This window comes from Hippocampus guttulatus, chromosome 2, assembly GCF_054856545.1.
Source record: "Hippocampus guttulatus isolate MCC_2025c chromosome 2, RoL_Hgut_1.0, whole genome shotgun sequence".
NCBI classification, from domain to species: Eukaryota; Metazoa; Chordata; class Actinopteri; order Syngnathiformes; family Syngnathidae; genus Hippocampus; species Hippocampus guttulatus.
In genome coordinates, this window is record NC_141262.1 from 26142148 (window position 1) to 26154353 (window position 12206).

General features: G+C 45.6%; 1 protein-coding gene and 1 long non-coding RNA gene across 3 annotated transcripts; one reads left to right on the forward strand and one right to left on the reverse strand.

Annotated features, from left to right (window-relative positions):
• Nucleotides 1–3: 3 nt before the first annotated feature.
• LOC147209269 (uncharacterized) lies at nt 4–9843 on the forward strand. Its single transcript, XR_015100206.1, has 4 exons — nt 4–268; nt 2261–2368; nt 9397–9534; nt 9761–9843. It is a non-coding gene; the product is annotated as an uncharacterized LOC147209269 (long non-coding RNA).
• Nucleotides 1193–9401, reverse strand: LOC147209270 (prospero homeobox protein 1-like). 2 transcript variants are annotated; one of them, XM_086105028.1, is made up of 6 exons: nt 9132–9401; nt 5902–7382; nt 3531–3644; nt 2670–2782; nt 2464–2569; nt 1193–2346 (listed from the first exon to the last, which is right to left on the reverse strand). In XM_086105028.1, coding segments are annotated over exons 1-6 (1989 nt in total). In that variant the 5' UTR covers nt 9133–9401; the 3' UTR covers nt 1193–2172. The 2 variants fall into 2 exon arrangements, with proteins under 2 accessions (XP_085961154.1, XP_085961155.1); XM_086105029.1 differs by having other exon boundaries at nt 3531–3637; nt 5901–7382.
• Nucleotides 9844–12206: the final 2363 nt, after the last annotated feature.

Here is a 12206-nt window from a genome sequence, read left to right on the forward strand (position 1 = left end):
TTGTGCGCCCGACTAGTGTTCAAAAGCTTTTTATTTCACTTGCCCACTGTAATAAACCAAACTAAAATAAAATCTTATACGGTGGCTGAGAAGTAAATAATGATTAAATTATCCTGAATAAAGTATAAAGGAGTCATGGAGCGTTTACAACCCCCCCGTTTACAACCACTATGTATCTCTCACGTACGGCTAAAGTTTGCCAAGCTTCTTCCGTTTGGTCTTCGTTTACGTCTTCCGTCCGTCTGGAAACTCCCGCCGCCTTCCACAGGTCAGTCTTAGTACAACAACAAACATCAACATTTCAAGTTTTATCCTCAAAAAAAGGACATAGCAACAGATTTACCTTTTTGTAATCCACAAGAAAATTATTCAACCGCAGAAAACGCATATATTTTCCCACTAGACAACACAACATTATTTTCTCTGCCACACAGGCCAAAAAACCCCCCAAAAACATACCACCTCTTTGCAAAAGTATATTGTGAGCTACTAAATGTATTTTCATCCATCTATTTGTTTTCACCACTTATCCTCCCTAGTGTAATGCCTAAGTCATTGGACCCGACCCAGCTGACTTTTAGAGAGAGAGAGAGAGAGAGAGAGAGTAAAACCGCTAATCAGAGCAACTACTTGGAAAGACTTGCTGCCTAAAGAAGAGTGTACAGACCTTTTCAGTTATGTCCAGGTTGGTGGGATTGACAGAGTAAATGTCCTCCTTCAGTTTAAATTGACTGAACTTCACTCAGATGTTGGTCACATTGTGAGACAAACTTCTCTCTGAATCATTCTCCCTTCCCTCCCATGGTACAAATGTGTGAAAAATGCAAACAATTCGTCAGACTGACTTGCTTGACACACTTGAACATTGGTTGTCATACACACAGATTAGCTCTGGGTTGCAAACTGCTCTCAAGCGTTGCGAATCAGATTGGGGTGATGTCAATGTGTGGAATCTCAAACAAGAGCTGTCATATGCCAACCTGGGAATTTGCTCCATCATTACTGTTTATGTTTGGGGTCGGGAGGAGAAAACTCCTGCACAAATTCTTCATCTTTGATGTTCTAATTTAGAGAGGATGGTCATCGTGCTTTGAATGGATCTGATGACTTTGTGTGAAATGTGTTTTTTCCCCCCAGATAACATGTTGCATGCTTGTGTCCAAACGCATCAAGAAAATGTCTGACACAGTCACACGCCTGATTTTTTTAATTGTTGCTCATATTAAACATCCAATTTCACAAGTGTGCTTGAATGAGGCGCAGATTTCAAGAATAGGCTCACTGTACATTTGGAACAGAAAGCAACAGGTTACAATTCAAACCCAAATATTATACACATGCACTTGAAGATACGCCACAAATAAGGTCTCACAAAAACAAATTAAGGAGCCACAACCCAAATAGCGGCAGGCCGAGCCCACTTAGACTTTGTTTCATTTTTATTTTACACCATTTAAAATATATTGTTCCAGTGAACAGACATATTGATTATCAATCCACTCTAATTAATTTCCCTCATCTTGCTCCAATAGTTTCTAAATGTCTTACAAAATACAATACATACAAAGATTGGGGAAAAAAAATAAAATAAAAACAGACTGGACGAAAGTGTGTGTAAACAGCATGTCGGAAACCTGTATGGTTTTAAACTTCAAATGTAGAGTTGAAACTCGTCTTATATGTCTGAAGGAACACATTTAATCATGCATGTATGTTCATACAGTGGTGCCTTGAGATAAGAGTTGAATTAAATCGCCTTTCCCCATTGAAATGAATGGAAATGTCATTAATTCTCTCCAGCCTTTCAAAAAATACATTACGAAAGATTGTATTTTATTAAAAACATATTGTAAAACACAATCAACCGTAATTGAACAGTTTGTGCATCATGATTATTAATTTACTGTAATTGTGCAGCGCCCTCTGGTGTGTCTGTGCCTTGGCCACCTGGGGGCAGTATCATACAGACATCAATGAAGATGGTCACAACTCCTCAGTAAGCCGCAGTAATTTGCCTGAGAGAATTGTTAGGTAATCGATCACTATCTGCCAACCTTTTGCTTGTTGTAAAGGCAGTTTGACTCATGCCTTGAAATAACTTATGACTAGTCTTACGTCATATCTCAAGGCATTGGAGTATTTAGAAAAACCCCCCCAAAATCTTGATTATAATTAGCCGACTGGACAACCAGGCAGTCTGAAGGCATCTGGTACGCTACTATCAAGCTTACAGATAATTTTGTATATTCCTTTCTTCCAGCAGGGGTCACTGTCTCTGCCTGTCCAAATGGCTGAGTGAAACTCCCTCAGGGCCACCTCAGACACTTCTATAAACCTTTCCGGGACCTGGAAATAGCAAGAGAGAAAGGTGAGTTAAATAATCGTGTTGTGCTCACATCCCATCTAGAAACATGAGCGGCTGAACCTTCCCGAGAGATTAAAGCATCTAAGTTAAAGATCTACCTGGTAGATGTTACTTTTATTGTAGTGCATGTTGAGTATGCGGTAAAGTTCTGTATCCCGGCCCACTTGCAGCTGACTCTCTCTGCCCAAGCGAGGTGCACCATCCCTGCATCACACATACGGACCCAAAATAAGCATTTCAGTTCATGTCAATAGCATCACATTTGAACAGTATACAGTGGGAAAAAAAAGAAAAAAAAACTGACCGGGTTAGAGCCTCACGGACAGCCTGCCGTGCAAACCGCTCCATCTGGATATAGAAGAACTCTCTGAAGTTGCTGAACCACTTAATCATCTGGGAGGTCACGCAGCGGTTAAACTGGACAGACAACACATAGAAACACCAGTGGTGGGAAGTGACCAAGTACGAAGACTTCCTTACTGTACCTAAAGTTCCTGTAAAGTGAAAATACTTACAGTACGTCTTGTAAATTTGACACACCACAGAGAAGAGCGTTGTTAATAACCTTGCCCAATTTGCAAGTCTTTCCAATGTGGCTTCAAAATCATGAAAGTCACGCCGTTCTCTCCACGCTGGGCTTGGGTGTGTCCACTGAAAACATGCCTGCACTCGACTGTCAATCAAACGCTACTTATACGACCTGGAAAAATGGATGCTAATTTGTCTAGCAGCTTTTTTTATGCTGACACAGACGTCACATGTTTGAGCTGCGAAAATATATGGCGTGAATATACAATATATCCCCTCGACATTGGGCTTTCCATGTCGCGGCAACGAGGCGTTCTAAATCAGCCATGCCAGCCTGAAGCCATGTCCACATGTTGTCTGTGTTGTCAAAAACAAAACAAAACTCCCTTTTTTTTTTTTTTTACTTCTCTCAGTGTAATGTGTGCACTCAGAGCAGACAATGAGGCACTCTAATGAAGCCACACCATCAAACTACCCGAAGGGATGTAGGCATAGCTAGCTAGCTGAACAATCTTTTTTCGACATAATTGCTGGACTGCAGAGTGCGAGTACCGTTGCCACCTGTGACATGAAATGAACTGCTGCACACACATACACACACACACACACACACACACACACACACACACACACACACCTTGACATCAGGGAAGTATGTCTTGAGAGTGTTGGAGCTGGGATAGCGAGCGTAGAAGAACATGAGTTTGGCTTTCTTCAGGTGGCAAGGAGACAAACCCTCCTGAGTGTATACATGAGGCTAGTTAAGGAGAATTTGCTGGTCAATTCAGTCTACTTTTGTCCAATCGGATTTCCCCATCCGTGCGTTGCCATGTCAATCTAATCTGCCCACTTGCTTCAGAATCATTTGTGCTGACCTTTGAAACTTCAACTATACAAGCAACGGACTGCTTCTTTTACCAGTCAGATTTCAAATTCCTCCGCACAGGGCCAGAGCGCTGGCTCTCGATTACATCATATTGATAATATATTTTTACGCATTGTTATTGATTAAAAACAAATTTATAAACTCTCTCAAACAGTCTGAAAAGTGTCGTGGGACTCCACCTCTTCCGTCACTCTGTGGTAGCCATGCAGCATCATGTCGCCTCAATAATAAAAGTCTGAATCTTTTTTGGACAATAAGTGCAAATAGTCAGGTCAGCTCCATTTGACTAATCCTATTTTGTTAGAAATGGATCGCTGTCATGCTTCGGTGCAGGAGGAACGGGTCAGCCACAAAGGTGAAGTGACTGCAGACTCATTTTGTTTTAACAGATTTTTGTCTGACTGGTGTGGTGTCGGTATGCAACGATATATGACTGCAATATGAGGTATTATACCAAGTGTTTTCCAACGATACATACATGACTCACAAAAAGTTTGCGATATTTGGCTTTTGGGTGAAATTTCAGGATGAGCCTAAAATGCATTCAAACTTTTACAGTCATGAGACTGACGTCATGAGACCGAAAAGACACCAAATAATGGATCAAGACCACCTTGCCATTATGTTATGATGCTACAAACAGGACGTTCTCAGGAGCCACTGAGCTTAAAGTGTCACAGAGTGTCATCAGCAGTTGCAACAGAGATGCTGAGAGACTGGAAGAGTCACAGAAAGATGTGAAGTGGACGTCCTTTGGCTACATCCCATGCTGATGAGCGCTACATTGTGAACAATGCCCTGAAAAACCGGATGATGAATGCCACTCAACTCCCGGGAGGTGTGAGGCCCCCACGTGTCACGTCAGGCCATTCGAAAGTGTTTACAACAGTGCGGTCTGCGTGCCAGACAACGTACAAGGGTACCAGACCACACCCTTGGGCGCAGGCGTCATCATCTTGCATGGGCCAGGAAGCATTTACGCTGTATGAAGGACCAGTGGCCCTCAGTGCTATTCTCTGATGAAAGTCGATTCACGATGGCCGTCAACGAGGTTTGGAGACGTCAAGGAGAGCGCGATGCATCAGCCTCTGTCGTCACCAGATGAGCTTTTGGTGGCGGCGGTGTTACAGTGTGGCAAAAGCGTGTCCAACTGGTACAGAACTGCCCTACACTTTGTGACGAGTCCATACTACCCGAATAACATGATTAATCCAGTGATTGTGCCCCTAAATGATCAACACGATCCTAATTTCATCTTCATGGACGACAATGCTCCAGCTCATCGAGGGAGGTTGCATCATCAGGGAATGGCTGTTGGAGACGAGTGTACCGGTACCTCAAATGCAACGGCCTGCACTTTCGCCAGACTTGAATCCCATTGAAAACCTGTGGGATCAGCTGAGTCACCATAGGCTCGAAAATCTGCACCCGAGAACCTCAATGACCGGAGGGCTGCCCTTCAAGAAAAGTAAGATGCCTCAGCAGACAATAAGTCGACTTGTGAACAGCATGAGACGTCGTTGCTCAAGGGCACATGACAAGTTATTGAGATGTTCAATTTTTTTGTTGTGGTGCCACCATTGTTTTGTTTTAATGAATTGTTTGAGATGAGGAAATCACCAGTGCATCCTCTACTTTCATGATATGATACCACTGTGGCGTGATCTTTTTACGTTTTCCTTAAATGTCACCTGAAAGCCAAATCCCCCTAACTTTTGGTGAGTACCGGTAGTTAAATTATAATCAGTATAAAATCTGGATTTTTTAAAAATATCACTTTTTTTCTTCAGTAATACAAGTAGTCACTCTTTGAGTACTCACCGATTCTGAGTACTGATACCTGTATTACATTTGATACATAAAAATGTATTTAACGACAAAACCGATGATGATTCGCCAATGTGTCAAACTCCCGCATTACAGCGGCAACTGCAGCTAAGGAAATCAGATTTTTTTGGACATTTTGCTTTAAGTATCGGTGGCTGGTATCATAAGCCTCCACACATATCCGATACCTTAGGATAAAGCCGGTATGGGCCCGATACCGTGACCCAGACTCGCCCATCCCTAGTATAAAAGTATAAAAGACAATCATACTGAGTTTTTCTCTACAAAAGGATATTCCTCCTGAGCTCAGGTAAAGCTCTCCTCCGTCCATCATCCCACCTCCCCTCACTCCCCTCTCTCTGCCACCATGAGCGTGGCGCATGAGGGAAGGCCCCAAATGACCGAGTAGGGGCAGCGGGGGAAAGGAAGGGTGTGTGGGGAACTCCAGGAAGGGGTCGGAGTTGAGGAAATCCTTGCGGGACGACGGGGGAAGAGGGGGCATCTGCGGGTGGTGGTGGAGCGAGCGGGAGAAAAGCTGCTGCATGGAGTAGTGGAGCAGCGGGAGGGCCAGAGGAGGGGCGGGGAAGGATGAGGAAGAGGAGGATGAAGAGGAAGATGAGGGCGGATGGGCAGAGGAGGGCTCCTTGGGTTGGGGCGCCGGGGCTAAGAGCAGGGGAGGTCGAGGGAGATGCAGCGAAAGGTTGGGGTGACTTGGCAGAGGCGGGCTGAGAAAGGGGCGTGCCTTCTGGAGGTCGGGTGACTTTTGCGCCACCAGTGGCAAGGCCAAATCTGTGTTCTGGATGCCATGAGGAGGCAGGCTGTTCATGGTTTGAAGCGGTCTTTCTCTTTCTCCATCATTCCCACCTGGCCTCTCCTCGTGACCTCTGAACTCTTCCTCCACTCTCGCCTCTCTGTCTTCCACGCCGGCTTGGGGACAGGACGTGTCGGTGTATAGCCGGAGGACGCGGTCGATGACTCTGGCCACGGCGCTGCCGAGCTCCAGCTTCAAAGCCTGGGCGAACTTGCGCCCCCCCTCATCGTCCTCATCTTTTATCCCTCCATCCCAGTCCAACCAGAGGCCCACTCCCTCCGTCGCACCTTCACCTCGTCCTCGCTGCGTCCTCGCGCCATCTCTTTGCTTCTCTTCCCTTTCCTTGAAGCTATAAAAAGGGGCGATAAGACAGAGGGGCTCGTTTTCCGCAGCACCTCCATCGAGTTCCTCGTCGTCGTCAAGCATCCGCTCGGCTATGACCTCATCCTCCGCATCTTTTCCATTTCCATTCCTTTTCCCCTCCTCTTCGTCTGTGTTGCTCTCCCCAAAGGCCCTCAGCACCTTCTCCTGCAGGGCTTGCAGTCTTTCCCTGGCCTCCTCCAGCTGCTCCTTCAGCTCCGCTCTCCTCCTCCTCCTCAGCTCCCTCCCTCCCCCACCACGCCTCGCGCCACCCTCCTCCAGCTTCATCCTCTTCAACCTCGCCAAGTCCTGACTCCATTGGGGTCCCGCTCGCTTCTTACCCTCGTCGTCAGTTGACAAGCCCTCCTGGCCCTCTGGCTCTTCTCGCTCCACGGCCAGGTGTGCGCTTAGCGGGCCGCGAGGGGTTCTGCAGGACTGGCTGGGGTGCTGCTGGATGAGGGGGAAGCCGAGTGGTCTGAAGGCAGTCGGAGGAGGCCGGCCGCCACCTGGAAGCCCTCCGAGCACTTCTGCCGACAGGAGTTGGGGGGCAAACGGGTGGACTTGTGGGTTGGAATCATCGAAGAGGTCTGAGGGGGAGTCCATCACTGGGGGAAGAGTTTCAGAATGTAAATTAGGATTGTCTGGTTTTTTGGGGCGACGTGTTTTTGACTGAAGCTACCTCATGAGAAGACTCTCAAACTTCCTTCTGAGTTTCAAAATTTAGCCCGAGACTGTGAAAATCGTGAGGTGTAAGTCATTCTTGTAAGCCTCAGTGGCTGGTAGCACTGAAACCATCAGTGTGAAACAAGAATGTGCTATAGCAGCACCCAACTGCCACTTTAACCATCTGGAGTTCATAAGCCACATTTATCTCGTAGCATCACAAAATCAGTTTTGGTCACACTGCATCAATTGAATGGCCACGATGCTGCTTTTGGTGTGCCCGCGTTGGCCACCTAGCGGCCGGATAAGACATATGGGGAACTATACTGTTCAGCCGTCTCAACTCCTCTCAGCTCATCAGCACGGCGCTAGTATTAGTCACTCTTGTCTGAAGATAAAGAATATATGACTGTGAGTATATTGTCTGTCCACATGTGTCACTGGCTTCCGTTAAAGCACCGCAAAATAGATGCTATCAAGCATTAGCATAAAGACAACGGATTTAACGGATAAGCTCTGTGGAGGTTTTAAGTTACACAAGGTGGAATTCTTAGCACGTAAACAGCTTGAACACTCTTTTTGAAGACTATTGACAAATTCGATGTCCGTGGAACAAAGGTTAGAATCGGAGAATTGGCCCCAAAATGCATAGTGTGGAGAAGAGTCAGGTGGATGTTTAATTGTGACATTTCACTCTTCTCATCATCGCCAAATGTTCCCTCCTTCCTTCCTCTGTACACCTCCCACTCCCTCCTCTCCCTCTTATCAGTTCAGACAGCTTGTTAAGCACTGTTTGATCAGAGTGTTTACCGTGACACACACACACACACACACACACAGGATGATTCACACAGTAGTGGGGCATGAGAGGCTTGTGAGAGGGCTAACAATGGTCAGTGGTCCTTTGGGAGTGAGATGGACTCAGAACACAACGTACGTGTGTATGCGAGCATGTGTGTGTGTGTGTGTGTGTGTGTGTGTGTGTGAGTGATCAGTATAGTCCGATTTAGCTTTGATAACACCCTTAATCCACTTCAGATGGATACACTAACCGCACACAGAGATGGATGGACAGACGGACGGACGGATGGATGTAGGGATTGATAGTGAGCATTTCGGGTCCCCTGGTGAAACACTAAGAGAATAATCCCCCTATAAATAGCTAAATATCAATTATTCAAATGCCCTCTCTTCCCTGCTATAACACAGCCCAGATGGCAGGCAGGCCAATGCGCTTATATGCGCCGGCCAGATTAGCTTTTATAAAGCCAGCCGCAAAGCTGGCCAAAATATTAACACTGAGATGAGACTGACATGAAAGCCATGTTGCTCGAGATTAGACCTAAACAGCGAGTATTATTCACGATGCATGAATGATAAATTTAAACAGATACAATGGACACACAACTAAATTTTACTTTGCTTGATCTGATCTAATCAAATGAGACTTTGCATTCACGTTCATCCTTGACTACAATTTTGAATGGAAATCTACTATCATGAAACCAAATAAATAAACATTGGCAACATCTGTATGTGTGTGTGTGCGTGCGTGCGTGTGTCTGTGCGCCCCGCGCGCCCCCCGACTGATTGGCAGCTGGACAGATGATGTCACAGTGTGAAATCTATCTATTTTTTCCTTGCAGAATGTAAAACTTGCAAAATAAACTAGCAGGAAATAAATCACTTACTGTCAGACAGCAGAGCTCCAACGGGCTCTCAGCGAGGCTTTTCGCTCAGGTGTCCGCTGACGTGCGCTCTTCCTCGGTCGACTGTCCTCAGCTGGCACCCGCGACGATGGTGGTGATGGTGGTGGTAGAAAAAAAAAAGGGGGGGGGGAGAGAAAGGAGGAAGGGAAAGGGGGAGCTCGGACATGTGAGTCCACAGCTCTCCGGCCGTGTTGTTTTGTGTTATTCAACCGCCCCCACTTGTGATCCACTTCTTCCCCTCCCTCAGGAAAGCAAATCTGTACCCGGCTGGCACAGTGTGTCATCATGCTCGAATGCTGCTGCTGCTGCTGCTACTGATGTCCACTTGATGACTCTGCCCCGCCCATTTTGGCCTCATCAACGATGTACAAACAAGAATAGATAGGTAGAGGTGACAATACTTAAGTAGAAGAATGCATACTTAAATCCCGTACTGAATCAACTCCTGTACTTGGCTTAAAAGTACAAAAAGTTTTTAAAAAATAGTAAGTTTGAAGTTCTTTTTTTCCCCCTCTGGCCCCACTTCATTATCTCTCCTTTCCACTGATTTATGTTGTCATTGCCCTTCACATTAGCGTCTCCTGTTTGTTGTCTCCCTCTGCTTCTGTCAGGCAACTCACCGAAAGCCCTCAGTTGTCATGGAACCAAGGCTGGAGAACAAAAGATGGACGCGGCTATGGGTGAGTTTATGGGGCTTTGGAGGGGGTGGGGGGGGTGGAGAGACAGGGATGTGGCTGACATGGAAGCAGGCAGTCAATTAATATTAATAGGAATAATTGGGAGGGGGGATGCATGCAGAGGGAGGATGGCAGGAGATAACAAGGTCAATGATGGCTGCATCTGATCTAAATAACAAAGGACCGCGCACTGTGAGCGTGTGTGCGTGCGGGCGAGAAATGCAATTGATGGCTAAAACAGTCCCCTAAAAAGGCGCAAATGGCTGACAGAAAAGTACAGCCTGGAGCCTAAAATTGTGCGTCATTTCTCTCAGGTCTCCGATTATGTAAGCTACTCAAACACTAACCCTCTCATCCATCCATGTGCACATGCAGCCACTTTAGTCGGAGCTTATGAATACAGCGTCCAAGGGTGAGAGGTACAGTATAACAACAATTTGAAAAAAAAAACAAACAAACAGGGGAGGGGAAGTATAAAAGGATCAATAGATGGCATAAAGTGTATGTGCATTGATTTACTTACAGCGGAGCGCAATGGGGTTGATGGAAACATGGGAGGGGAGCAGGAAATTGCAAGAAAACAGGATTACGGTCATTTTTCATCCATTATCTAAAAGCAATCCACAATATATGCTTCTGTGGTTGCTACCTGCCTGGACTTTAGACCATTTGCATTGTGCTACATTCATGATGGATGACACACAAACACACCACCCATGTTTCTGCAGCTGAGCCCCTCACATTACCTCACATTACTTTCGTGTGGCTAAAAAGCACTCGTCGCGCTTATTGACTGGTTGCTTGCATTTATATCCAACCTTACGCATGAGGAGAGTCCAATGTCACACATGAGAACGGGCAGCAGAAAAAGCATCATTACTGGGCCCGCGTTTAATCCGTTCCGTGGCCACGCGCTTACCTCAAAATGCTCAAATCATCTTTCCCCATGGAAATGAAGGTAAATGCCTTTAATCTGTTCCATTCTCCCAAAACAACTACAAAAAACACTGTAATATGTTTTTGTAAATACAGAAAAATAGCACTGTACAATACTTAATAAAAGCATTCAATAATGGCAGAACTAAATACAATGGAAAGAGGTAGCCAGCCACAATTTTCACTTCATTTCAATGGACATTGGTCTATTCCTCTTCGTGTGCACCCCTTGGCCACCTCGGGGCTGGATAATACAAACATGGATACATGGAGAGGGAGACTGATGGAAATTCTCAGTAAGCTGCATTTTTTTTTTTTCAGCAGAGCATTCAGAATATATATCTGAGTATTGTTATATTGTCAGACTATCTGTGTTGCTGCACAGTTTGTTCACAATTCTATTCTTTTAAGTGGTACACATCGCTGCTACTTGTTACCCTGTCTGTGTTTCCTCTTGTGTGTTTTGTGTGTTAGCATTAAGCTAGCGGACTTACAAATGAAGTTTTTTTTTTAACACAATTCTCTTTTGTTTTATGTTTAGTTTGACAGCAAACCTCAATTGAGAGTGACAATCAACATCTTTTTTCAATTTTTTTTTTTTACTATCTGTCAACCTGCAACTTGTTGTGCAGTGACTTCACTGCCACCATCATAACGCTTAAATCTTTTTTTTTCTGCTCACAATTTAAAGTAAAAATTAGGTTCTCTCCTATCTCAAGACACCGCTGTACTGTGATTGTGTGTGTAAGAGAGAGACTCACGCACAAAACTACACTACACTGAAATAGCTGAGGGCAAGGTGAATGAAAACGAACAGCCACAGACAGTGAATAAGCTCATAAAGGCGGGGGGTGGATAGTGTGTGCATGTGTGTTGGATGGAGGGGGAAAGAGGAAGCAGCAGAAGGGGCCGGGGGCGTTGAACAAAAACAAAAAGCAAAGAGTGTGGCGGGCAACCAAAGGTGTCAGTATTTGGCGCGGTAGCGACACGGACATGTAGGTCATAACGACTGCTCAGCGTGTGACTAAAAACCAAACTAATGTACAGCGCATTGGAAAGTGGGCCTCTCACCATGTGGCTGTGAGTGCGTGTGGTCAAAGGTTGGAGAAGCAGTTTTTACACGGACACACACACACACAATGAATTAGCTTGCAAAGTTGCACATAACAGCTGCCCTCCCTGTCATGCATGCACAGGTAATGCACCATGTATGGCACTAAATTATGCGCGTGCACACACATACACACACACGTCCCTCTTTTGATCCCTTGTGATAACACGCGCACGCACACGCGTGTGATGATAAGCTATTATGCTCTCAGGCTGGAGTGTTTTGATGGCATAATTGCAGTGACCAGTGAGGAGAAAAAGGCAGGGATGGAAAGGGGGATGGTGACAGGGAAAAAAAGCGTGCTGACACTCTCAGCATGCTAATGTTATTCCT